At 42.3% G+C, this 27,674-nt stretch overlaps 1 protein-coding gene and 1 long non-coding RNA gene across 2 annotated transcripts in view; both read left to right on the top strand.

Annotated features, from left to right (window-relative positions):
• The first annotated feature begins 30 nt into the window (after nt 1-30).
• On the top strand, nt 31-2,262 carry LOC145423722 (uncharacterized). The gene is made up of 2 exons (XR_013904764.1): nt 31-512; nt 1,138-2,262. It is a non-coding gene; the product is annotated as an uncharacterized LOC145423722 (long non-coding RNA).
• A 12,147-nt stretch (nt 2,263-14,409) lies between these two features.
• Nucleotides 14,410-27,674, top strand: part of ank2b (ankyrin 2b, neuronal) — a 156,251-nt gene continuing 142,986 nt past the window's right edge. The window contains exon 1 of the mRNA XM_080296444.1: nt 14,410-15,189. Coding sequence (XP_080152570.1) covers nt 15,103-15,189 — 87 coding nt within the window. The 5' untranslated portion in view covers nt 14,410-15,102. The remainder of the gene's footprint in view (nt 15,190-27,674) is intronic.

Below are 27,674 nucleotides of genomic sequence, written 5' to 3'. Positions count from 1 at the left end.
TTTGTGGGAATGTTTAAATATTAAATTTTTATTAATTACTTTTCATTATATCTTTATTTTTTAAACCACCGTGGCAATGCGCATGCGCATACACTCCTGCACGCAAAGGGCTTTGGAGTTGACGTAATGTCGCAATGCATTGTGGGAGCGCAGCACCATCTTGGCAGGTCACGAATCAAAACAAGTTTGCTACGAACCATTCTGAAACGTAGCTCAAAAGAAAATGACGGTATAGAGACAGATTCTGTCCAGATGCAAAGAGACGGTACTTGATTGTTGAAATGTGGACCCGTATGAAATATAGCCGTGGAGTAGAAACCCTGAAGACCAAACCGCTATTGACTTAGCATGATCTACTCTCATACCTTGTCTGTGGAGTCAGAGCATACATGGCGCACCAATTTCGCAATTATAAATCTCTGGAGGCGCACATCCAATTCACCAAGGACTGGGTACAAGATTTGGCTATTTTTAAGCCTCCACGTTGTGAGTACGCCGTCATTCAAGCAAAGGTAAGTCAGCTTGAGTACTGCGAGTAAAATGCGTTTGATTCCCCCCAACATTCAAATTAGTGCTAGCAAAAATTCATTCGTGAGGGGGAAATTACAGTGAGAACATGTAGAGGCTGTTAGAGGGATAACATAGTGAGTTCAGTGCATTGATGTGACATTGTCCTGAAGGATTTAGTTATTCTTTATGGTTAAAGAAATTGCCCTAATTAATTCATATTTATTATAAATAATCCTAATTACACATCTTGCTTCCTTGTTTGTGTCCTGTGTCACTAAAAATACATTCTGTTTTAGTTTTATACATTGATTAATGACCTGCAGAATCTCCTTGTCATATTAGGTGTCCATAATTGTCACTTAAAGTTGAACTTTATGTTTTCTCCCTCTTGAAAGTGATTACATCCTTGCATTACATACTTTAGGTTCATTTTTTGCTGATAGGTTTCTAAAAAGAAACATGCAGATTTAGAATATAACATGCAGCGTTCTATAGATGGATACATAAAAACACTTTATTTGTTACATTTATGATAAATGGATTTGAAAGTAAATAAAACACATTTGTGTCGGCCTTGGCTTATTAAAGTTCTTGTCTTTAAATGAACTTTGTCTGTGTGTGTTTCAGGTCCTGCACTCTTAAAGACTGAATTGCAGCATTGCAGCCACAGGTCATTGTGAGCATCACAGGGAAGGTTGAAGCCGCCCACTGCAGCTGTATGGCTAGAGTCGTGGAGACTTGCAGCCATGTCACTGCTCTTCTGTTTAATGTAGAAGCAACAGTGAGGATCTGTGGCACAAGGACTGTTACAGATGAACCTGCATACTGGGTTTTGCTGGGTAATATGACCAAGATACAGCCAGAGGTTGGCCATAAGATAGACTTCTCCTCTTCAGCTGCCCAAAAAAAAGGTTCTTGATCAAAACATAGACAGACCATCTGTAGTGACAGGTAAAAGAAGCCATCCTCAAAAAAGAAAAGTTCCACCTGCTACTGTGGAGGAGTTGGATCAACTGATGGGACAATATTTTTCCAAGCATAGTTCTGTTCTGAATAACCCATAATGTTTTAATTTAGGGGGCCATGTAAATACTTTGCATTTACTGAATATGTACTTACTAAATACCACTGTTCAAAAGTTGAATAAAGAAACAAAGAAATGTTTGCCTATTTTTAATTAAAAGCACTTTGTCGAACATCACATCAGTTACAATGTAGAAAAAATGTTATGTATAGTTTACAAATGACAAAATGTTCACATAAAATCATGACAGCATTTGTATAATATCACCCACTACTAGCATTCTGTAATTTACTGTCTCTTTTGAAAACTTATCACTTATCACATGGAGAAACCTTTGGAATGCAAGCATGCTGATCCACACAGGTATGCACACAGGTGTACACATGGGTATTCACAGACGCGGACTACAGCTTTCTTGGCTGCTGCCTCAAAGCACACTGTGCGCTGTCTATCCTGCGTGCTGCACAATATCGTTTATTATTTAGTAACTATTGATATCTATGGCTAGCTAGTTTATTGTGATGGTGCTTTTTTTTCTATTATTATGTTGCTCTTTGTTGTTTGCTGTCTCCTCTGTTTTTTTTTTTCTCCATACAGGTGACCCAGGAGTTTTTTTTTTTGTTGTTTGTTTTTTTTTCTCTCTTCCCCCCCTTCTCACCGTCTCTTCCCCCCTTTGGTTTTCTTTCTTTCTCTCCCTCTCTTTCTTTCATTCTTTCCCCCTGTCCTATCCCCCAGTCATGTCTGTCCCGTTTGCAACTGAAAATAAAATAAATTCATAATTATAATAAAGGTCAATCAAATGGACCAATATGGCAAGGCCATGATGATCCACTTGGTAAAATAAATCCGCTTGGCATCTTTCTTGGCCTTAAGACAACAATTCTGATGGCTATAGATCCAAACGGGACAAAAAAAAACAAAAAAAAAATCAACACACTGCTTCAGAAGCTCTGTGTCGAAGCTTGATTCGCCCTATGACAGCTGGGATAGGCTCCAGCGCCCCCCGCGACCCTGAAAAGGATAAGCGGAAGCGAATGGATGGATGGATAATATTATTTATAAATATACCCCTCCGGCGATTAAATGCATACCTGCATGGAGGCAGGACCTCACAGCAGAAGCATACTCCATAATGTGTTGTACATTATTACATGTATATATATGTAACGTGGTATTTTTCAATTATTGTATTTACCAACATCAAGAAGTCACAAGCAAAGAAAGACCACACCATGGTGCATGTTTAAACAAGGAGAGTTTACCGGTCAAAACTATTTATTAAACAAATAAAACACATTTTTTAACCACCAAAAAATACACGTTCAAAGCAACACAGCGGCGGCCCAATATCAGACAGAACTCCACTCTGTAGAGTGAGCAGTCATTATGAAGCAGTTGGTTTTCTTTTGTGGATTCAAGCTGCTCTTCATATTTTTGGCCACCAGATGTCACCAGAGAGGACTGTGTTGAAAAGCTTCGAGTAATGAACCGTTTTTCAATACAAGCTTCAGAAAGCTTCATTTAGCCATCACTACCTGTAACGTTATTGTGACACATTTTATGAGTGAACTTGGCTCTAAGTGACTCACAGGTTTCTTTGAAAAACACTTTCTTACATCCAGCTTCTTCCTCTTTGCTGCCGTCCTCCTCTCCTCCTCGCAGCGCAGGCTTGCCGCTGCTGAAACTAAACAGAGCTCCCTGACAGGCTCAGCCAATCACATTGGCCATACTTGTCACATGACCAGGACTCCAGTAGAAGTAATTTAACTCTTTGGGCACCGCTGGGTGATACGTATGGAGTGCCAGGACTGCCATAATGCATTAATTAAATACACCATTAAATAATTAATTAAATGTGGCAATAATTAATTAAAATTGGAATTAATTAATTAAATAAATAGTTATGACACATGTAATTAATTAATTATTGACACATTTCAAGTCAAAGTCAAAGTCAAAGTCAGCTTTATTGTCAATTCTGCCACATGTACAGGACATACAGAGAATAGAAACTACGTTACTCTCAATCCCTAGATAAAATAGCAAATGAACATTTAAATATAAGAGTGATTAAAAATGCAAGTAAAATAATTAAAAAGTAAAATTTAAATAAATAAATACAATACAATTTTTACATATAACAAGAAAGCTATACAATATACAATATAATGAGTAAATGACATTGAGTGCAAACCAGGCAGAGTAGTGCAAATGGGCAAATAGTGCAAATGGAGATTTGGTAATGTACGGTAAGAGATAGTGTAACAACAAAGTCTTATGAGGACAAAGTCTTATGAGGACAAAGTCTTATGAGGACACATTTAATTAATTATTTATGTATTTCACATTTTAATTAATTATTGACACATTTAATTAATTAATTATTGACACATTTAATTAATTATTGACACATTTAATTAATTAATTATTGACACATTTAATTAATTAATTATTGACACATTTAATTAATTATTGACACATTTAATTAATTAATTATTGACACATTTAATTAATTATTGACACATTTAATTAATTATTGACACATTTAATTAATTAATTATTGACACATTTAATTAATTATTGACACATTTAATTAATTAATTATTGACACATTTAATTAATTATTGACACATTTAATTAATTATTGACACATTTAATTAATTAATTATTGACACATTTAATTAATTACTGACACATTTAATTAATTATTGACACATTTAATTAATTAATTATTGACACATTTAATTAATTATTGACACATTTAATTAATTATTGACACATTTAATTAATTAATTATTGACACATTTAATTAATTAATTATTGACACATTTAATTAATTATTGACACATTTAATTAATTAATTATTGACACATTTAATTAATTAATTATTGACACATTTAATTAATTATTGACACATTTAATTAATTAATTATTGACACATTTAATTAATTATTGACACATTTAATTAATTATTGACACATTTAATTAATTATTGACACATTTAATTAATTAATTATTGACACATGTAATTAATTATTTAATGATATATTTATTTATTTCATTTTGGCAGTCTTGGCGCCTGGCTCTCATCATGAAATAATTTTATCTGTCAGCATCACCCATCAAACTCAGGGGGCGGGGTTAACGCTGATCGAGTCAAAACCATTGCTTTGGCCTGGTGGCCATTGTTTCTAGCACACAACAACCGGCATGTGGAAGCTAACAGAACTGAGCTTTGAAAAACCCTGTTTGTGTGTTACCAAATACCGTTTTAATATTTTTTTTAGCCGAGAATGTAGCGGTTTAATCTTCATGTGTCTGGTCGGTTTGTCAAGATACAGCCTCTTTGCAAAAGTGCTTCGATGATTTCGGAGATGTCTGCCCAGTCTCACGGCAAAGCGTGGGATAGACCCGCTCGCCTCGCAAGCAATCGAGCTGTTATTACCACCGACAAAGCGCAGGCCCCGGTACACAGCTGTAGTAACCCCCGCTGACTTCTTTTACTGAGGTTATATTTATCGGTGTTTTATTTCCTGATGTTCTTATGTGTCCTACGTGTTTCAGTCTGAATTATAACTAACATTAAAAACATGTTTAAGGAGGAGAGAGAGCAAATAAATCTGTTTAACATCTGATCTTTGGGTTTTTGTTCAGTAATCAGCGTGACCTGTGTATAAACACATAAAAGAGATAACGTTGGTGTTTCCGTCATGTAGTAACTGCTGGCTTTAACTGTACAAAGGTTGTTCGACACTATGAAACACATACAGACTTCATGATGTTCGGCTAATATTTTTATTGTGAATATTAATCATGCTGACCTCGCTCTGTACACCACGCAGCGAGGTCAGCATGTCCACGATATCCTCAGCTCCATGAGTTAACACAAAGTTTCCCAGCTGACTATCTAACTGCCAACTATTCCAGAGACGTGAAAATATACAGCATAAAGAAAAGTGTAAGAGACTCAGCAGCAGATTAGAATAACAGTTATACATTTAATAAATCACCAAATGAATCCAAGAAACGAGCAAACCTGAGTTTGTGTTCCCTCAGCTGCAGACTCGCTGCTGTTTAAATGTTTGAAAAGGAAGATTAGATATAAAAAACGTCAAACATAGACTCAGTCTGCCTTCACATTTGATATGAGGCCAGCACGTATAGTGGCCTCAGCAGGCTATTACTGAAATACACGTGCTATATCATAAACTTGGACATCAGCCGCTGATGAAGCTGTTTGCCTATAAAGTGCTCTGTAAGGAAACAAGCTCCAGCAGCTCTGCGCTCGGGGAAAACACTATATTTACTTATCTTGTGCAGAAAAATGCGCTGACATTGCTTTATATCGAGCACCGGCTCCCCAGTTAAACTGTGACTATCACCAGGTAACGTAGGCGTGTTTCTTGAATTAGCAGCAGGTGTTAAACAGCTGACAGATGCATGCAGGTAAACTGAGGGTCTGTTGAGCTGATCGCTGGTTTCGTGAGAAAAATGTCAGCTCGTTCTTTATGTTACAGAAGCACAGAGACACAAGACCAGGCGGAAAGAGACGATCGTTCGGTGAAAATGAGAATCTGCGAATGCAACATGTGGAACACGGAGAGTGGAATATGTAAACAAACCGGTTAACGTAACCCCCTCGGTGCACTCTGCATGCTAATTGTTAGCAGAGCTAGTGAAATCTCTGAAAACATCTGAGCACTTTTGCAAACATGTTCTATGTTGACAACCTGACCAGACATACGGCGCGACACTCGCGGCTAAAACACTGTTAAAAGTGTAGCTGGTGACAGAAAAACGGGGTATTTTAAAACTACACCACCACCATTGCTGCCTGTGATTTGATCTGCATTCTGGGATACCTGGCTGCCCCAAGTCTACACAAGCAATCGATTATCTAGGATCGACCTGTTTTGACTTACTTTGCACGGTAACCAATCAAATGTTAGAGAAGCTGCATGGGCAGCGTTAACCCCGCCCCCTGAGTTTGATGGGTGAGGCTGACAGATAAAATTATTTCATGATGAGAGCCAGGCGCCAGGACTGCCAAAATGAAATAAATAAATATATCATTAAATAATTAATTAAATGTGTCAATAATTAATTAAAATGTGAAATACATAAATAATTAATTACATGTGTCATAACTATTTAATTAATTAATTCCAATTTTAATTAATTATTGCCACATTTAATTAATTATTTAATGGTGTATTTAATTAATGCATTATGGCAGTCCTGGCACTCCATAGAGACGCTGACAGATCGGTTTTCTTTCTTTCTATCGGGTTTGATTTTCTTTACTGGAAGAGATCAAATTATTGGTGGGGACACGTCACTTCCGTCCGTGACAATCTACGCCCTTGGTAAAAAACTTTGAAGTCCGAACTTTCAATGTGGCTGAAACAGACTCAGCGTTGCTGCAGCTTGTTGCTGTGTCAGCTCACATCAGTCATGTGATCTGGAGGTGCAGCGTGTCCGTGGACCACAGAGGGTTAATAACACTCACCTTCCTTCATTTCCACAGTGTAACATCCACCCACCTGTGTAAAATCAGAAATTCCCATGGTGTTGTTCAAAATGTGCTCTGGCACAATCATAAGCATCGCTTGCTGCTGAAAACAAGAAAAAAGCCGTCCTGCTATGGGCTGAACCATTTGTTAATGTGGAGGGGGGGACACTATGGAATATATCCAGTTCTAGCATTTATATTCACTGCTGACTGTAACTACGCTCAAACTGTTAAACTTATTTTAATAAACAACACTGTCATATGCAAAACTGGGGTGGCACTTGGGGTGGCAAGGGATCATTTTAGGGTGGCACTTGCCACCCCATGCCACCCTTCTAGATCCGCCCCTGCTGATGAAGCCAACAGGTTCGCTTCATTTGCAAAAAGCAGATATGAGTTTCTGAGGCCACAGTCTTCTGTGGCAGAAGGGGAATCAGGGGAAGCCCTGGAGGAGTCCACCACCCACCAGAAACAGGTCTGAGCTCTCACTGAGTGGTAAAGGGGCTACACAGCCCACATGAGGCTGAGGGATGCAGCCTTCTGTCAGACTGTCACTAACACAGAGAAACACCCGTGTACACTCATACTCATGGGCACATACACCAATCAACCTAACCCCACTAACTGCTCGTCTTTGGGAGCCAGAGAACCCAGAGATGACCCAGACATGGGGAGAGCATGCAAACAGCTTAGATGTTGGATTTGAACCCAGAACCTTCTTGCTGTCAGGAAACAGTGCCAACCACTTTTCCACTGTGCTGCCTGTTTGACTCTGATACACCCATTTTTGAGCTCTTAAAAACAGCCCTCCACACAACAGAGACAAACCATAAAGGACTTTGTGGCTTGTAGCAACCAAAGAAAGTTTAAGGTGCAAAATCAATAGGTTGAAAGGAAAGTAATAAAGGAAACATGTAATTATAACAGTAATGTTGGCTGTGTATCACATGTGGCATGTCATTGTGGGGCTGGCCTCTGCTGGGATTGAGAATATGTGATGGCGGGGGCAGGGTTGGTTACTGGGGTTTATCCTGATCTCCTGTTTAGTGGAACTGTGCTCCTTTGAATCCACAGCACTAACCTGGCACACACACATAAAATGCATCATTGCTACAGAGCACAGCAGGACTCATTATGAGTGGTGGGGCAGGCTGGATGGTGTTGAGGAGTCGTATCGCAGTGACATTGGCTCCCCTGCTTCACTCTCTCCTGCCCCACTAATGCAACTCACTAATCCCTCTGTCCCCTTTAGGTGGGGCTCACGCTGACAAGATAAAATAAGCTGCAGGACTGGTGGGTGGGGGCTGTGCTGTCAGCCCCCCTGGGTCTGCTCCTCTGTGATCCTCAGTGGGCCAGTATGCCTCTCCTGGTAGCTCCATGGGGGATGGTGTGGTGGGTTGGTGGGTGCCATGGCGACTATGTGCGGACTTCACATTTTTGTCTGCTGTGACAGCTCCTTGATCTGGGCGGGGCCAGTGGGGTGTGGGTAGGTCCTTTGTGGGGCTTTGGACGTTGCCTGAATATTGTCAGGCAGCTGGGTGCTGTGCCTCGACCCTTTCTTCCTTTGCATTTGTGGTTTGGTGCCATAAATGCACAACATAGAAGAGCCACCTCGACGGGACAACACTCAGCGGTTCATCTGTCTCTCTTCCACAGCATGTCTTTATCCTGTCTTCCTTCTCTCACCCAAACCAATCACAGCAGATGGCCCCGCCCCTCCCTGAGCCTGGTTCTGCTGGAGGTTTCTTCCTGTTAAAAGGGAGTTTTTCCGGTGGCGGACTCCCTCAGGTGTCGGTGTGTTGGTGGTTCTTTGTGTCTGGGGGTGGGCGTCCGGGTACACACCGGCTCACTCCTTGGCGGCCGCTTGTCGGGGCCTGGGGCCTGGGGCTCGCTCGGGCCCCTTTGGAGGTGGGGTGCCCCCGGCCTCTCGGCCTAGGGCTCGGTCACTCAGGCGCAGCTGGGGGCCGGCGGAGCTCACGGGCGCGTCACTGCAACTCCCCCTGACTTCTGCTCCGCGGCTGCTGGGCGAGCCCTCATCTGGGACTCTCCTCAGCTCTTACTGGGACAGTGGCGCGGCTGCCCCTCTGTTGGTCTTCCATGGTCTCTTGTGTTCTGGGGGCCTCTGGATGTCTGGAGTTTTGATCTCCTCCATACCCGCTTCACACCCTGGAGGACGGGGCTGTGGCCCCCCCACACTCCCTAGCAGATCATTACATGGAGAAACCTTTGAAATGCAAGCATGCTGATCCACACAGGTATGCACACATGGGTATTCACAGACACGGACTAAAGATTTCTTGGCTGCTGCCTCAAAGCACACTGTGCGCTGTCTATCTTGCGTGCTGCACAATATCGTTTATTATTTAGTAAATATTGATATCTATGACTAGCTAGTTTATTGTGATGGTGCTTTGTTTTCTCTATTATTATGTTGCTCTTTGTTGTTTGCTGTCTCCTCTGTTTGTTTTTTTTGTTTGTTTGTTTGTTTGTTTTTTTTCCATACAGGTGACCCAGGAGTTCTTTTTTTTTTTTTCTCTCTCTTCCCCCCCCTTCTCACCGTCTCTTCTCCTCTTTGGTTTTCTTTCTTTCTCTCCCCCTCTCTCTCTCATTCATTCCCCCTGTCCTATTTATTATAAAAAAAAAAAAAAAAAAAAAAAAAAATGACAAAGGATGAACTGAAGCTCTGCCATCACGTAATGTCGCATACTGCTGTTTCTGATGTCATTTAGAAAAAAAAAAAAAAAAAAAAAAAAAAAAAAGGGAGTTTTTCCTTCCCACTGTCGCCAAAGTGCTGCTCATAGGGGGTCATATGATTGTTGGGTTTTTCTCTGTATGTATTATTGTACGAGCTACCTTACAGTATAAAGCACCTTGAGACGACTGCTGTTGTGATTTGGTGCTGTGTAAATAAAACTGAATTGAATTAAGAAACAACTCTTAGATTCCTCACATGATTCTCCTGTATTCCTACTGGACGCCAAGGTAATATAACATGGAAGTGTGTCGCAGTGCCTGGTGGCCACATGTTACCCATAAACTGTCAACCTGACCGTACTGTAGCTACGTCCAAAGACTAGTTAAAGATTAAAGCTTTTTGGGGGGTTAAATCTGACATAAAGAAAGAAAGAATAACATTAAAGTCGATTCTTTTGATCACTGTAGTTCTACTTTGAGGATATGATGTGTAAAAACCCTCAGTCGTGGCTGGTGGATCTCACATTCCTGGTCTTTGTAATTCCAGTTCAATGAAGCCTCATTTTCACCTTTTTCCAGGTAAATTTTCCCAACTGTTCTAATGTCCATGCTGTGGCATTGTCCCATCATTTGTATTTCCTGTTAATGGATTTTTAATATGGTCTGGGAAATTACTATATATGAGTAACTTCCTGTTGTATTGCAGCTTAAGGCCATTGTCACTGAAATAAAGCCCAAGTTGTAATAGTTTGCATCCAGAACGAGGAAAAGGAAGAAACCCAAACACTGCTCAGTGGATGAGTCCGTCCTGGAATAAATACCAGCACAAAACTAAAAAGAAGAGCTTGTTTCCTCGAAGCAACAACAGAAAGCTCTTTGTCTCTACAGATGTTTCTGGGAAACACGTTAACAATATTTAAACATTTGTTCTTAATAAACGTTTTTACTTAATGATGCTTTATGATATTTCTATCTGACCTAATGCAGCAGCGTATCCACATGAACTCTGCAGTGTTTCTACCCAGAGGCCACCGTGGTCCTTCTTTACTAATGCTGAGGGTTTTCTCCCAGCCGTGATAGCCTTTGACAGGTAAACTGAGTCATTCCAGCCCAGTGCAAAAATAACCTCCCTGTCTGCTCTTAACTTCACGCATCGATGCTAAAACGTTGCATAACTGAACCTGCAGACTGTGATCCTGTAGCTGTCGAGGAGAGGGCTTGATGCCGTCCATCTTCTGCTCAATTAACAACGCCTGCAACCTTTTGAGCCTTGGTCCTGCTACAGTCACAAATATAACATCATCACTCTTTATTTGATCCACTACACTGCTGTCATTTCTCTGTTATGGCCCCACAAGGTCACTGAATTCTGTCATTCTTCTCCAATCCATGGTTTTCAGTCACTGGTGGGCAACATTACTCTACCACGACTGCAAACAGTGGACAGTTGGTAGGTAGTCCTGCAGGACGCCTGTCTCGAGCCAAGGCTACTTGGAACATCTCTCCATGGAGGAACAATGAAGACATGAAGAGAAACTATAAATCTTTGGGACTTGTGCTCCAACAGCTTTGTTTAAAGGCCTGAAAGTGGCGACGTCTCTCCCAGAGCTCCAGCTCAGTGACATCTATGTGTGCCTTGTATGCTTCAGCTGACGCTGCTGCCAGGATGAAAGCTGTCAAACCGAGCACAGCTACATGTTCCACCTGGATGGGTAAATAATGTGTTTGAGGTGAGAACAATCAGGAAAGCTCGCCAGCGGCTTTACTTCCTGAGGAGGCTGAGGAAGTTTGGCATGAACGCCAACATCACCTCAAATTTCTACAGGTGTGCAGTCGAGAGCTTGCTGACGAGCTGCATCACAGTTTGGTACGAAGCTGCTCTGCCAGCAGCCGTAAATCACTACAGAGGGTGAAGGCAGCAGAGCACATCACTGGCACGAGGCTTCCTGCCATTCAGGACATTTATCTCCAGCGGTGCCTCCATAAAGCACACAGCATCATCAAGGACCACAGCCACCCAGCACATCAGCTGTTCTCCTTGTTACCATCGTTACAGGAGTCTGTCTGCTCGGACTACAAGACTCAAAAACTGTTTCTACCACCAAGCCATACGACACCTCAACCACAACACTTAAACACACACAACACAGCACTCAGAAGCTACCTGCAGCTTCACAAGTACTCTGTTTAATCTGCACTGGTCACTCCACTTTATTGTCATTGATATTTATATTTAAAAGTGCAATACTGTGATTTTCTGCTGCTCATTCCTGTGCAATGTCCCATCTGCCCTCCCGTCATATTTCTCTTCAAGATTTTCTTATTTAATCACTAGTGTACATATATTTATAGATACAAATATATTTAGTCATCTTTTCTCTTTTACCATGTCTCTCTAATATTTGCTCCTTACTATTTTTCTATTTTCTTTATTATTTTATTTTATTATATTTTCTCCTACTGTATCAAGCTGCCGAGTGACTGCTGCTCGTCAAACACATTTCATTGCAATGTTGACCCTGTGCTAACTTGCATATGACAAATAAAACTGAAAACTGAAAAGAAGAAACTGGTCGTTGTTAAAGGAAAGGTAATCTCCACATAAGCAGCTTAGATGACCTTCCACGTGTAAATCTTACAATGTGTTGACTTGGACATGAACAGTGTAGGACCAGAAAAGTCCCAGCAGTGTTCATTTGTCACATTAATGTAAAATGAAGTATTTTTCTGATGTTGGGTTAATCGTTCCTACAGTTTAAATGAGCCGTCACTGATGTTCACATGTGGCAGCCATACTCTACGGCTTCTGTAAATAAACACTGATTACTGAATCCAGTTTTGGCTACATTAAACTCAAAGACGTTCAAAGGATGGCTGGAAAGCTACAGACTGCAGTACTGTTTGGCACCAGTAGCAAAGTATGTCTGTTGTGGAGTTGTAGACATGTAACTTGAACATGTTTGTAACTTTTTACTAGCATTTTGTTTACTATGTTTCAGATCTATGGCACTAAATGGGGGACTGACCACGTTTTTGACCTTGACTGGACTTACTGGGTCCAGTAAAGATATCATAGCCAAAGGTGGCTCTGCTTCCAGTTCTGGCTTATAGGAAGATCTCTGAAGGTTGGGTGTAATCCTCTCCTGACTTTGGATCACTCTCTTAGATCTAAACCTCCAGCTCTGGACTCGCCATCCTCAAAGACTGCTCCATAAGAACACAGGCATGTGTGAACAGCCCACTCCTCCTTTGGTCAATGGCACACACTTTTAGACGATGTGTATTCAGCATCTGGCAAGACTGGAATCAACTGGGGCTCTTTCTAAATTGGCGTCACCATTGATTGTGGTGGTGGCAGCAGCTCATTCTGCTGGCTCTGTGTAACAGGGTCATAAATCACATTGTTATAATGTGTTCTAAACCCCCAAACTGCTCCTTTTATACCTGACTTTTAGGACCTCCAAGCCTGTAGTTGTGTTCATTATCAGTTAGAGCCCCTCCTCGTTCTTTTCTTCTTCTTCGGTGCAATCCTATAAATACAGTGTACCCCTTTTGCCTCTCCCCTTTTCTACAATCCCCCTGTGGGAGAGGTGGGTGTCATTTCTTTCCAACACTTTAAAACACACATATAATGCATATTTAGCCACCTGGATGTTTCTGGTTGCAATTTTAGTTCGATTATTGTCATTATTAAGCCTGTTTTTGTTAGATGTTATAAGTGTGTCGTATGTGTGTATCATAAATGTGTTTTAGGCGCCATAAATGCTAGCATGAATATATACTCCTTGCTAGCTTGGGAGCTGTGGTGGGTTGAACTAACCCTCTTCCCCACTGTTTGTATTTGGTCGTAGGAGCTGGAGTGGGCAAATTATTTACTGGGAGGTCTTTCTTTCTTTTACCTTTTTTATCAGACACAACGCAGAATCACACCGGTTACATCTGCAGCTCATCCATCACCTGTTCTTCCCATCACTTAATGTTTTTGCTGCAAGACGTTGGAGTGAGTGCCATCTATTTTGCTGTTGTTTGGAGGCATTTTAGTTCAGTGAGAGACAGGAGGTCACGCAACAAACTGCTCAAACGAGTGGAAGCCGCTGCCCTCTGCTCGTCAGCTGGGAAACCTGGATCTCCCTTGTTGTGTTAACAGACCTCTCTGCATTGAATCATACCTGTTATTAACCTCTGTCTCTCTTCCACAGCATGTCTTTATCCTGTTTTTCTTCTCTCACCCCAACCAATCACAGCAGATGGCCCCGCCCCTCCCTGAGCCTGGTTCTGTCGGAGGTTTCTTCCTGTTAAAAGGGAGTTTTTCCTTCCCACTGTCGCCAAAGTGCTGCTCATAGGGGGTCATATGATTGTTGGGTTTGTCTCTGTATCTATGAAGCGCCTTGAGGCGACTTTTGTTGTGATTTGGCGCTATATAAATAAAATTGAATTGTCAGGGTCAAAGTTCAGAGGTAAGTTTGTTTAGCAAATGAATGACAATAAATCATACATGTTTGCTGATTCACAGATTGACAGCCCGGAGGAACAGGGCTGTGTCGTTCCTGTGATGTGATTCAGCTTTATTTTAGTATTAATTTATTTTATTAGCTTTATTTCAGCCACTCAAACAAAACAACATTATATTAAAACAGAGTGCAGGTCTCATCCAACCATAGTTAAATATGTGCCAACTGATTCAGTACGTTTCATGTAGAAATATCTGTGGCAACTTTTTGTTGCAGCAATGATCTCAAAACACAAAGGGGGGGGCTAAGATGAATGTCTGCTGTGAGGACAGGGGGTGTGCATGTGCTCAAGTCACGTGACACGTCATTTACGCAACATTTGGTCGATTTCAAAGTTACAGTGAGATAAAATCATGTTATGGATTGCACTCAGTATATTGTGCCGACATGGTGAGATTGTGTCTGTCGAGCCGAGGAGAGCGTCGCAGTGCCAAAAGCTGTAAAATGAACTATCAGGCTGGAGTGTGCTGCCACAGCACAGAGCAGTCACAGAGTCCTGCAGGCAGAAGAGGAGTGATCGTGTTAGCCACCTTACAAAACAAAAAGACATGAAGTGAAAAGCAGAGCGCAGAGTGAGGCAGAAGAAGACAGACTGGGCCAAGTCCTGCATGTGCGAGAGCGAGCGAGACCCGGGACAACGTCATCCGCCTCGCCTGGACTAGTCCGCCGGCCGGAGGAGGGACAGTGGCTGCACTGTGCAGCCGAAGACTCACTTTGATCGCGCAGGAAACGAGCGACGCAACCGGTCCACCGTCCGTGCAAACTGCGCCAGGCAGCGTATTGCACGCTGGAGGACACCGAGGAAAGTCACAGTAGGAGCGGCGCTTAGTGAGAGGTGATGTCGGGGGGACATGGCTTCTTCTCCGGTCACCCCAGCATCGCTTGAAGGAGAAACACCTTCACCCACCGGGAACGAGGAGCCCGCGACCACCCGACAGGTACGACACGCCTCCGAGACCCTCTGCGCGCCCGGTAACGTTGTAACGTTTTACCGAAGTTCATTCGCAAACACACCAGTTTAAGATGGACCCGAGAATCAGCACACGGGAGCACTGGTGTCTGACTCAGCAGAAACGGCGCGACGTGCGTGTAATGCTTCGTATTTGATAACGATGGAATAATTCTTTAAAATAAGCACACAGATAAACACTGGTGGGTGGAAAAGTTCGTGTTTTGGTGAAATGAGTCCCGCCTAGTCCGGTCTACACCTCATTCAGCAAACATCTGAGTCACCCTGAGACGCCAGTGCGCGTCCTTGTGATGCAAAAAGCCGTAAGTGACACGCTGTTTACACGCAGGAGCAGTTTAACACATGCAGGTTGTGCCAGTAGGCGTTTCCTTCAATGTGACACCAAACGTGTAAATCAGTGCTGGGAGCGGATGTTGGACCTGATCAGTCTTAATCTGACAAACTGTAGTTCCTGCTCTGTTTCTAATTCAGCCCCATGACAGACAACCAGCATGTTCTCCTGTCACGTGTTATTGACACGCACATATTTAGTCCGTGTGTGGGATGTTAAAGGTGAGTTTGTTCAGGGCACGATCAGACTGAGGCCATTTCAACAGGTGCAAGGAAGTGTTAGTGTGGTTACTACGGCAGCACTGATGCCCTGATGAGTGCACATGGCTGGAATGAAAAGTCAATGCTATGTATAGCATGAACTACTTGTTGTCTAAGGCGGTGCAGAGAGTGAGCAGGAAATATCTGAGGTTGGATATTTCAGTACATACAGAGCTGTGCAGAGACATTAGGATCTTAAACTATTGTCTGTATCTGGCAAAGCGAGAATCTGAGCCTTGTGTACAAACTGTCTGGTGTTTGTTCTGGCAGGAATATGAAACTACTGTGCACAGCATGCTTATTAAGATGGCCCAGGACCAGGTCATCTTGCAGGATGGTAGTGTTACATCGAGAAGGTTCCTCTTTAATTGTTGGATTTCTGTGTGAGTTTTCTCCCTGTGCCTCTGTGGCCTCTCCCCACAGTATCTGTGTTTGTGTTTAAAGTGTTTAAAGTACAGCACTAGATGATCGTATGGGTGAATGTGACTTGTTGTAAAGCACTTTGAGTTGTTGTCTATATAAAGTCTAAATGGAAATCCACTTATGTGCAGAGGACCAGAAGATCCAGCGCATCGAAATAAAAAGTTCTTTGCTTAAACAATGAATTGTGCGATAAAATATTAATTTACAAATTCATTTTTAAGTTATTTTATTTATTCAATACAAAAGTAATTTATTATCTAGTAATTTAATTGAAAATAAAAAAATTTATAAATCAGTATTTGAAAATAAATAATTATTCCATTAATAAATACTTCAAATCAGAAAAAAAAGAAATAAAATCTCAATAAAAACCTCACATCAAAAATCCTTTTCCTGTGTCGTCTCATGTCCAACATCTGTGTAGGCAGAGTGTAAACACAGAGGCTGAATGGCCTTTGGTATAGGTGCAAAGCTAAGACTGTCTAACCAATGACAGAGCTCCTTACCTCGCACCGGCTAATTTGCATTGCTCCGGGATTTTGGAAATTTATCCATTTATTCATTATGATGCTGAACCACAGAAACACACACACACACACACACACACACACACACACACACACACACACACACACACACATATATATATATATATATACACATATACTAGGGGTGCAACGATACTGGTATCGATATTGAACCGTTCGATACAGTGCTTTCGGTTCGGTACACATATGTATCGAACAATACAACATTTTTAATTTATTTCATCAACTTTCCTTCTGACGATGCTGTCTGTGTTGAGCGCTCAGTGGATCTGCGTTCGACTACTCCGCCTAGGCTGCACTGTCGAGCACAGATCCACTGAGCGCAGCGCAAGCTAGCGAGACAGAAGTTAAGCTCCTTGCAACATGGCAAACTGAACCTCCCCCACCCTCATTCAGATCTGGCCTTTGGAACTATTTTGGTCTTCATGTGACATATGACCCTGAAGGTAAGCGAGTCATGGACTAAAGTAAAACAGTATGTTGGATGTGCCACGCAATGCTCAATTACATGGTGGGAACTAGTGTGTTAGTGCAGTTAGCTCGTTAACGTGTTGACGCCGTCCAGCCCCACGCACGGGGCGATCCGCGGTCGCTCGTTAACGGAGATTTGCCGTGTTGTGGCGTTAAGGTCATTTCAGATTAACGCTGACAGCACTAGTGGGAACACAACGAATATGACTGCACATTTACTCCGACATCATCCTAGTGCAAAGACAAGTGGAAGCAGACAAAACAACAAGCAGCATGCTACAAACTTTACCCGAGTCATTTAGACAGCTGTTAGCACAGGATTCTCCTTATGGGGACCTGATATGTTTAATATGCTGCTGAGAATATAGCCCAGAAGAAGCGTATAGTAGAGCTTTTATTTTGAAAGAGACATTTCTCTGTAATAAACTCTCTTTTCCAAAGATGGGTGATTCCTCCATCAGATAGATTTTTTTATTTTTTATTACTTTGTTGTTTCAGCAACATTAAATTTAAAAACTGTACTTTTGAGTTAAAATATATATTTATAATTTTAATAACTGACAAATTAAAAAGGCATGAACATTTTTTTGTATCGAACCGTGACACCAAAGTATCGAACCGAACCGTGAATTTTGTGTATCGTTGCACCCCTAATATATTTGTATATATGTGTGTGTGTATTTATACATCAATCCATTTTCTTGCTTATGGAGTTCAGGGCCTGGGACCTACTCCATGTCAGCTTTCAGTGTTTATGAACATGAACATTATGAACTCATGACTCCCTTGGGAAGCCTATGGTTTTTCATAGGCAGGGGATATTTGTTTTATCACAGTTCATTACCAAACAGAGCAGGGTTCTAATTGATTTGTGGCTTTTAGGATATTATGTATAGGTGTGTAAAAGTGGAGTGAATATAATTACAAACAGCAATGCTAGTGGAGTGATGACAGACAGGGCGGTTGGGGGGTGGTGAACAGTTTGCCAACAGTTCTGCCCCTGTAGAGAAGGACATCTGCCATTTCTTTTTCCTTTTAGTCAAACAATTCAGGTAGTGATGAAAGAAAATCAGACTGTGGCAGTGCTTGCAGCAGGTAACGGAGTGATAATGCAGAGTTTTTACTGCAGTGGACAGTCCCTAGTGTGACCATCGCTGGAACCAACCAGCTGATTTACACCATGGCAGCAGTTATCAGTGAAGTTCTTGGCTGCAACATGAACGATCTCAAGTAGCAATGCTACTAAACTTGCTGGAGAACTTTTAGTTCAGGCCACTTGATGAGTTTCACACAGTACTGCATATTATTTTATTAGGTTGGCACAAATGTAGGATTGTGTTTGTGATATCACGATGTATCTGTTTCCTTTTCATATTACACTAAAGAGATCATCGCCTACAAGCCTCCGTAAACGAACAGCATGTCTATAAAAGCCCATTCATCATCCGGCCCTCCTGCTCAAACACAACCATGTAGCGCTCATCCCTCCACCCGTCTCATTCAGCATCCACACACATGTTGCAGGGAACGGGAAATAGAGTAGAGCAGCAAAGCTTGATTTTCTTTAGGATTGGTTAAACTAAAAGACGTTGACAAGGAATTTTAAGGGTTTTAGGAAGCATAAAACCGAAATCAGTTGTATTGGATACGAGTATAAATGAGTGCTTAGGCTCATGCAAGAAAAAACATCTTAGACAGGATATGACAAAACGTACTGTGATACAATTCTTCATTACTACAGCTCATTGAGTGCTTTTGTAAAAAGTCAAATCTGTGTGCTCCATTAAACCCTGTAGAAGTTGTTTCGAATGCTGACAGTGGACAAACAAAGTTGTCATTTAGCTTAAACATTAACAGTAGAAAAGGCCCGATAGGAATCTAACATCCTTGGAATCAAGCTGTGGGAGTGAGTTTTGAAACCTTTCTGTAGGACTGCTTTAAACTTGCCTTCTTGGTGATGTGTTGTCTGATGTCTTGTTTGACTTGAGCAGATTCTTTACGTGCTTTAAGTTTCTAACACATTTGCTTTAACCAGTAATTGAAACTGCTGAGTAGGAAGTACTAAAGTGGGTGTTGAGCATGTTGGGTGTGTCCTTATTACCTGTTTCGATGTTTTCTTTTAATTGAAAGCGTTTCATGAATATGAAATGCTTCTGCGTAATGTTAAACGTTATAAAATATTCTTATGATTTAAACTCTGTATTCATGGCTTATTCTTTCCTGGCCTTTCCTGTAAGCACTTTTATGCTCGGTGGTAAAATATCACAGAACTAGCAGTTTGGCGAGTGTCATACCGCCTGGATTAGTGGCTCAGCTGGTAATTCAGAGATTTATGTAGCTGAGTTTGCTGTGTCATGCTGATTTGGGGAGACTGGACACAGACCTGAGTCATTCTCTTCTGGGTGATCACAGTGGTTACTCTCCTCCCTTCCTCATCTCACCCTGCAAAGAAATCTTTGTTGTTCTGCCTTGACCTCTTCCTCTGTGTTAGTTTGCTGTCCTTTCATTAGCTAGCTTTAGGACTTCTCCTCTCCTCCATGAATGTATCCCCACTAATCCCATTACATGCTTGTCCTTGTCCCACATTTATCAAACATACTTTTTAAAATCAAACAGTTAGAAATGACATTCATTACTTCATTATGTAACATGTCCCTGTGATCTAAACAGCCTGTTAGCCCTCGGAGCACATTTAAGTAAATTGAAATAATTGTGCCAATAAATTAGATTTGAAAGCTCTTATTCTAATTTTCTGTTTTGATGATATTTGGGATATGCTGTTTATGTAGAACAGCTAAAACTAGTTCTTTATATTCCCATATAAATGATAAACACACATTATTTACAAAACACTGCCCGGTGGACGCCAAAGGACGGCCTGTTTTGATTACGCTGGGATCTTTTTGGACTGCACATTTTTGGTCTACGATCAAAGCTGCCACACCACGCTGGATTAATCTCCCAGTAGCTGAGTTTATGAAGTCATAAGAAAGGAATGTCCCACACGTTCCTGCTGTTACACCATATTTGGACTGGGACACCTTTGCTAACCTCTGTTGCTCAATGACACACTGATTTGAATCTGAAGGTGCTGGCGACATATTTGCAGCAGTGTGGGTTCACAGAGGCTGTTTGGACTCTGAGCATGTGACACACCAGTAGCGTGCCACACTGGGCCTCTCGGGGTGGAGTACAGTGTCACTGTGTGTGTCTATTTAAGTGTTTGTCGTGTAAATGAGGACAACCAAGATATGTGAAGTATAGAGTGGTGTACCACAGTGACAGGTTAATGTCAGTGTGAGTGTGTGTAGCAGTTTGTGTGGCCAGAGAAGGTCAGCAGCCTCCAGAGGACAAAGCGCTTGTGTTCTTCCACAATCGCCCGTTTGATCAGACAGATCATTTGGCATCTGTCAGGCTAAAAACAACAACACAACATGAAACCAAGCATACGCTCTGCAGTCCTGCAGCTAACTGCTGACAGTCTGTCTGCTGTAGGCTGAAGAAATCAGGGGCTCATTCATCTGCACCTGTCAGCATCTTTATGCTAACAATAGATCAAACAGTATGTGTCCACAGGATGTGTAATGTTGAAGGTTACCGTACATCCTTATCTCCAGCACTGAGAATCAGTTATCACTGATCGCTGTCTCTGCTTTGTTTTGACATGTTTCATATTTATATATTTCATATTTATAAGGTAAATACCCTACAACATTACAGAGAAGAAGAAGTAACCCCAGGCTCGGTGAGGGGCAGCCATCTGCCGTCACCAGCTGGAGGTGATGAGTGGAAGACTCGATAGGCCACTCTTATTTTCATCCACTGCTTTGTTACCTCGACACGATGTTTTGGATCATCGTCATGCTTGAACATCCATCTTCATGGGACGAAGGTTCCTCGTCACAGTACGATACGCGCTCCTGTCTATTGGCCCTCCATGCAGGGAGGTCATGTTGTGCTCTTAGCAGAAAAGTGACCCATGTTTCCACCGCTTTACTGTGGGGGTGGTGTTCTTTGGTTTTTAGTGATTGTGAGGACGTTTTCACAGACAAACCGTCACAAAAAACCCATTAAGTGCCAACATAACATAAACCTGTAGTTTTAAAAATAAATAACTACGAATTTTCAAAAACTTCTTAACAGAAAATCTGTTTAAACAAAAAGGTTTTGACCTGCTTTTTAAAAGAATGGACAGAGTCAGCTGTAGACTGGTGCAGAGCCTTGGTGGTTTCTCTAATCCAGCACAGAGGCCAGTACATTAATCTAAATGCAATGACACAAACACATTGATAATTTCTTCCAGTGCAGCAGAGGAGACCATGTTTAGAAATGTTAGGAGTGAGATAAAGATTTTACACAGTTGAAACTCAGAGAAGACTCAAACATTACACCAAGATTTTGAATGCTGAACTTAGCATGTGAACAAAAACAGAATAGAATGCGTTTTATTGTCACTACACACATGCACAATAAGCTTCAGAGCATCTCCTATTCAGTGCAGACGTGGGAAAGAAAGGGGGTGAGTTGCACAGTTCTGCAGCACTATCTACAAATATAGAAACAAAACATAGTGCTATATATTACAGTGTGGGTTACTGCACGTAAATTAAGTGTTGCACAGTGGTGATGATAGTTGTGTAGTCTGTGTGTAGAGGTCCTAGATTGGGGGGTGGAACTGTGTTTATCATGTGTGAGTTCAGGCTGGTTATGGGTCTGTGGGTCTCCTTGCTGATGCACCTGTAGCGCCTCCCTGAGGGAAGCAGGCTGAACACGTTGAAACCAGAGTGGGAGCTGTCCTTGATGATGTTTGCTGCTCTGCTGAGGCAGCGGGAGGAATAAATGTCCTTCAGGGAGGGGAGAGGGCAGCCGATGATCTTCTGTGCTGTCTTGACCACACTCTGAAGCCTCACTCTATCCGCCTTGGTGCAGCTGCCGTACCATACTGTGATGCAGTAGGTTAGCAGGCTCTCAATGGACGAGCGGTAGAAGGTCAGCAGCAGGTTGGAGTTCAGCTTGTACTTCCTGAGGACTCTCAGGAAGTGCAGCCGCTGTTGGGCCTTCTTGACGACCGCTGAGATGTTGTCTGTCCAGGAGATGTCAGCAGAGATGAGGACACCAAGGAACCGGGAGGTGTGGACCCTCTCCACACACTCCCCGTTGATGTAGAGGGGGGCCAAGTCAGTGCCTCCTGACATTGACAATGACCTCCCAGTCCCAGGCTGTTTTCTGAACACCATGCTGCCAGCTTCAGGACTCTGTATGCTGAATCTTTCATCCGGGCTGGACTTCTTATTCTTGACTGAACTTGGCTTTGCCCTGGTGAGTTCTTTTCTTTCTCAGAACCAACCCGATTCACCTTTCTGAGCTCACCCCGGTCCACTGACAGAGGTGGAGGGCCAGCTTCAGTTTTTAAAAACAAATTTCGATGTCGGCCGCTGTCATCATGTACCCCAGCTTCGAGGTGCAGTTATTGGAACTGAACTGAACCTCATTTCTTTGCGCTGTGGTGTATCGCCCCCCGAAATTTGTTACGGATTTTATTTCTGAATTTGCTGACTTACTGGGGAGTGTCGTCTTACGCTATGATCGTATTTTAATTCTTTGTGATTTTAACTTCCACGTTTGTTGCGAGGACGGCTCACTAGTCAAAGACTTCCTTGCTCTTATGAATTCGTTTAATCTCACCCAGTTCGTAAGTGATCCAACTCACACAAAAGGTCACACACTCGACTTGGTACTGTCCCGTGGTTTGGATATCTGCATCACGGACATTAAGGACTTCGGGATTTCGGACCATTTTCCGGTTTTGTTTAATACTGTTATTAACAATGTTGATTTGTATAGTGATGGTTCTCTACGGCAAACGCGCTCGATGAGCTCTCAGTCACTTGCTCATTTCACTGCTGCTTTTCTTGATTCTCCTCTTTCTGATGTTAATGGTATTGCAGATTTATCAGCGGAGGAACTTGCCAACCTTCTTAATACTACATGCGCCGACATTCTTAATTCGGTGGCACCTCTGAGGACAAAAAGTGCCAAATTGTTACGCCAACCCTGGCGTAATGACCCTACCGGCGCCCTTAGGCGTGGATGTCGGCGCGCTGAGCGAAAATGGAAAAAAGATAAACTCCATGTCTCTCTGGACATGCTTCGTAAATGTCTATCTAGGTATCAAAAGTCTGTTAAAGCTGCTAAATCTGCCTCCTTCTCTGGTATTATTTGGTCTAACTGCCATAATCCCCGAGCCCTTTTTAGTATTTGTAATTCCTCGATAAACCCTTGCCCCTTTACTTGTAGGGATGCCTCTCCTGTACTTCGTGATAATTTTTTTAAATATTTCACTGACAAAATTTAAGTTCTGAGGGCGTCTCTCTCATCTTGAGTCGTTGTTAGTTTCTGACTCTGTTCCAGTCCCTGAATGCTTGACTGTCCTTCAACAGTTCAATCCACTGTCTTATTCTCATTTAACAGCTATAAGTGATCATCTCTAACTCCCCCCGTGATATCGTTCCCTCTCGTTTTCTTAAGGAAGCTTTGCACACTATCGGTCCCTGTATCCAACTTTTACTAATTGTATCCCTGTCATCAGGTTGTGCACCGTCAGTATTTAAGCGCGCTGTCGTGCAACCCATTATAAAGAAAAAGGATCTTGACCCTAGTGCTCTAACTACAGACCGATCTCCAAACTCCCTCTTATATCCAAAATTCTGGAAAACGTGGTTCTAAAACAACTTCAGTCCTTCCTTGATACTAACGGTATCAGTGAAAGTCAGTCTGGCTTTAAACCTCGCCATCGCACTGAGACAGCGTTAGTTAGGCTTTTTAATGATCTTCTTCTTCCTGTGGGCCATTGTTTTAGTTTTACTAGATCTGACTGCTGCCTTTGACACAGTCGACCACAAGATTCTCATCTCTAGAACATGTCGTTGGTCTTAAAGTTATAGCTTTATCTTGGTTCATCTGTCAGAGAGGTCGTTTTCCGTAGCCATGGGGCAACACTCCTCGGCCTCTGCCCCATTGTGGTGTGCCTGAAGGATCTGTGCTCGGCCCAGTTCTCTTTTTCCTTGTACATGCTGCCTTTGGGAGTAATACTTAAAAAATATAACATTTCCTTTCACTGCTACGCCGACGACATACAAATTTATTTCCCTTTGACATCAGATGTCTCTACGTCTCTGGAACCCCTATTTGACTGTCTAAATGAGGTCCAAACGTGGTCACGTCTCTCACACTGAACGAGGATAAGACAGAAGTTTTAGTTTTTGATAGTCACACCCCGCTGGAACAACTGCCTTAGGGTCCCTTGGTAGCCATCTCTCACTCACTGTTAGAAACCTTGGTGTTTTCCTGCTCTTTCAAACTCGAGAAACAGATCTCCTCTGTGGTAAAAAACTGTTTCTACCAGCTGCGTCAGATATCTAAAGCAAAGCCATACCTCCCTTTGAAGGACCTTAAAAAACTCGTTCATGGTCTTATCACTTCCAGATTAGACTACTGTGATTCCCTCTACTCGGGCCTCCCACCTTCCTCTATTCACCGGCTCCAGTTAGTTTGAAATGCAGCTGCGCGTCTCTTAACTGGAACTAGAAATTATGCCCACATCACACCAGTTTTAGCCAACCTACGTTGGCTCCCTGTTGATTATCGTGCCAATATTCAAAATTCTTTTGCTTACCTTTAAAACTTTAAACAATTTAGCTCCCAGCTATCTATGCGAGCGCCTCCATTTGTAAATCCCTAATAAGGCACTTAGATCTTCCAATCAAATGCTCCTGACGCAGCCGAGGTCTCGTCTGAAGTCCAGAGGGGATCGGGCCTTTGCTGTCGTAGCTCCCAGACTCTGGAGTAACCTCCCTCTTTATATTCGTCTCTCCGAGTCCATGCAGTCTTTTAAATTGCGTCTTAAAACTTATTATTTTAGTCTGGCTTTTGATCCAAACTACTATGTTATTTCTATTTTATTTATTTATTTATTTTGATAACACTTCTGAAGCGTCAGAGCTGTCCTTGCCTGTGATAGAGCTGACCTGCCATAGGACACTGGGAAGAGTGTAAATCCAGGCTGAATTCCTTGTGTTGGACAGTATTTGTGTGCAGCAGCAGAGCGCACAAATCAAACTGTATGTTTTGGTAAGCCTGGCCTTCTTGTACTGGATGTCAGTGAGCCAGTAGCTGGTGAGTTTATCACATTAACATCTTTACAAGCAATTTCACTAGCTGGGACCACATCCTCAGTTACGATGAACGATGATGGATGAGGGAGCGTGTACTGGTGCTGCAGTGTGGGGAAGGCCTCAAAGAGGACCGGCAGCGGCTCCTGGGCTCCAGGTGGGCATGAAAATGAGAACAGAGGGTATTGGTGAAGGGGGCATATATAAACTGAGGCGGCGAGAATGAGGTGTGGTCCCACTCCTGAAATTCAGATAATATCTCCACTTAGAATAAACTGGGTCAAAGAAAAAGTGCCTCTGATTGGGCTGCTTTCTACAGTTGGCTGTGAGTCCATTGCAGGGCATCAAACATGGATAAGGGGTTGTTTCAACAGTAATTCTATGATGAAAAATTAACGAGGCATTTATCAGGATCTGTATTTAATTTAATATCTATTTAACATATTTAATCAATATAAAGCTCAGTGTCTATTTCTTAGCTTGTAAAGTTGTGAAATTCATGGCAGATTCACTTCTTGGCTGTTTTGCGTTTTATTAGATAGTTGATAATAAAGAGTGTCTTTGCCTGTGGCTTTGTTAAGACTGCAGGTTTTTGTCCGCCTGACCTTTGGTGACCTTGGCGAGCTCAGGATGAACAGGCTGTCTGCTCTGTTTGGGTGTGATGCTGCCTGCAGAGACAGTCTACTCTCATGCAGACACAACATCTTTACTGATATAACGTGGTCATGGACTCTTCTCTGTTCTTCCTTATTAAATAATAGTAAAATGACTCTGCAGTTTTGATTCAAAATGCACCAGGTCTGCTCAGTCTGAATCACACCGTTAGAGCCAGACCAAATGATTGGAGCACCAATGTTAGCACTCAAAGAGTCTAAGCAGTACCACTACCAGCTTTGGCCAGTGCAGGAGTGAACATGTAGATCCATGTTCTACTGAGCAGACACTGAGCAGAGGCAACATGCAGTAAATGAATTAGTGGTCTCCACATGTTTGCACCCAAAGTTTCCCTGCTTTTGTGAGCTGAGCTGTTTTAATATTTTCCATGTATTAGATGATACTGTCCAATGCTTCCAGGACTGTGAAGATGGAAAAAATGATGTTGCAGTCGTTGCTGAAGTGTTGGTACCATTTGAAGGAAGTCATTAAAGCGCCAGAGCGAGCAGACAAGGCAAGCACTCAAAGAATGTGGAAGGCAGTCGGGGAAAGTTGCCATGGACGGACTTGATTCCTCCCAGCCCCAAACAGCTTTTATACTGTGGACAAAAATACATGAAAGTGTGTGTGTGTACCTGTTTAGATGTCTCTGTGGGGACCAAGAATTGGAATGTTACTATACTTGTGGGGACCAACAGTCATTTATGAGGACAAAAGTGCCTCACGGGTTTGAGACTCACAATGTGGTTCTAGTGTCAGGGTTACAGTTAGGTTATGGTTAGGTTTAGGTTGAGCGTTAACCATCCATTATTGATGGTTACAGTGAGCGGCTAGGAAAAGGATCATGTCAACTAGGTGTCCTCACTAAGATATCAAAACTAGAATGTGTGTGTGTGTGTTAGTGAAAGGAACTGTAACTGGTCCCAGTAGCAGCAGGATACAAACGCCATAATGACACAGCTGCCTCTCGTCTGCCTTCCTCCCCTGAGTGAAATAAGACGTTTGGGACCTTTGAATAGTTTTTTGAAAATATCTTTTTGTTTAAAGAAAGGAAAGAGAAGTTTAATCCTTTAACTATTTAACTGTTAGGTGTCAATCCCTGGGAGGGTTTCCCCCTTTTATTTGGCGTGGAGTCAGAATTATGGCTTCTCCACACTGTGGAAGTAGCTCTTTGACACAGTCGAGCAGTCATTGGTCATAACAGGATCATTTAAGACTGGATGATGAATAAGACTGTTGAAGTGCATGAGAAGGATCTCATATAAAACAGTCTGTGTCTGCTCCTCAATTCAATTTAATTCAGAAGACCCCTATGAGTGCAAGATCAAGGAAACAGTTCACCCTGCCTGGGATAGTGTTACCAGGGACAAATGTTTGCTGCTGTTAGCATGAATGCATCCCTCCCTGATGGCTAATATAAGCCCCCATGGTGGTATTGTCAATCCTCACAAGAACAGTAGGAAGCGCCTGAAGAAACCACCCAGCGCTGAAACCCTCTTAAACAGCCAAGCCAGACCACCAGGATGGCTGAGCCATCATACCCAGTAGCCAAAGGCATAATCTAAAGGGGACTGTTTTGTGCAGGCGAAAAAGAG

The sequence above is a fragment of the Astatotilapia calliptera genome, chromosome 3 (genome assembly GCF_964374335.1).
Source record: "Astatotilapia calliptera chromosome 3, fAstCal68.1, whole genome shotgun sequence".
NCBI classification, from domain to species: Eukaryota; Metazoa; Chordata; class Actinopteri; order Cichliformes; family Cichlidae; genus Astatotilapia; species Astatotilapia calliptera.
Note: the sequence above shows the minus strand (reverse complement) of the source record. Positions and strands in the feature narration are given on the sequence as shown.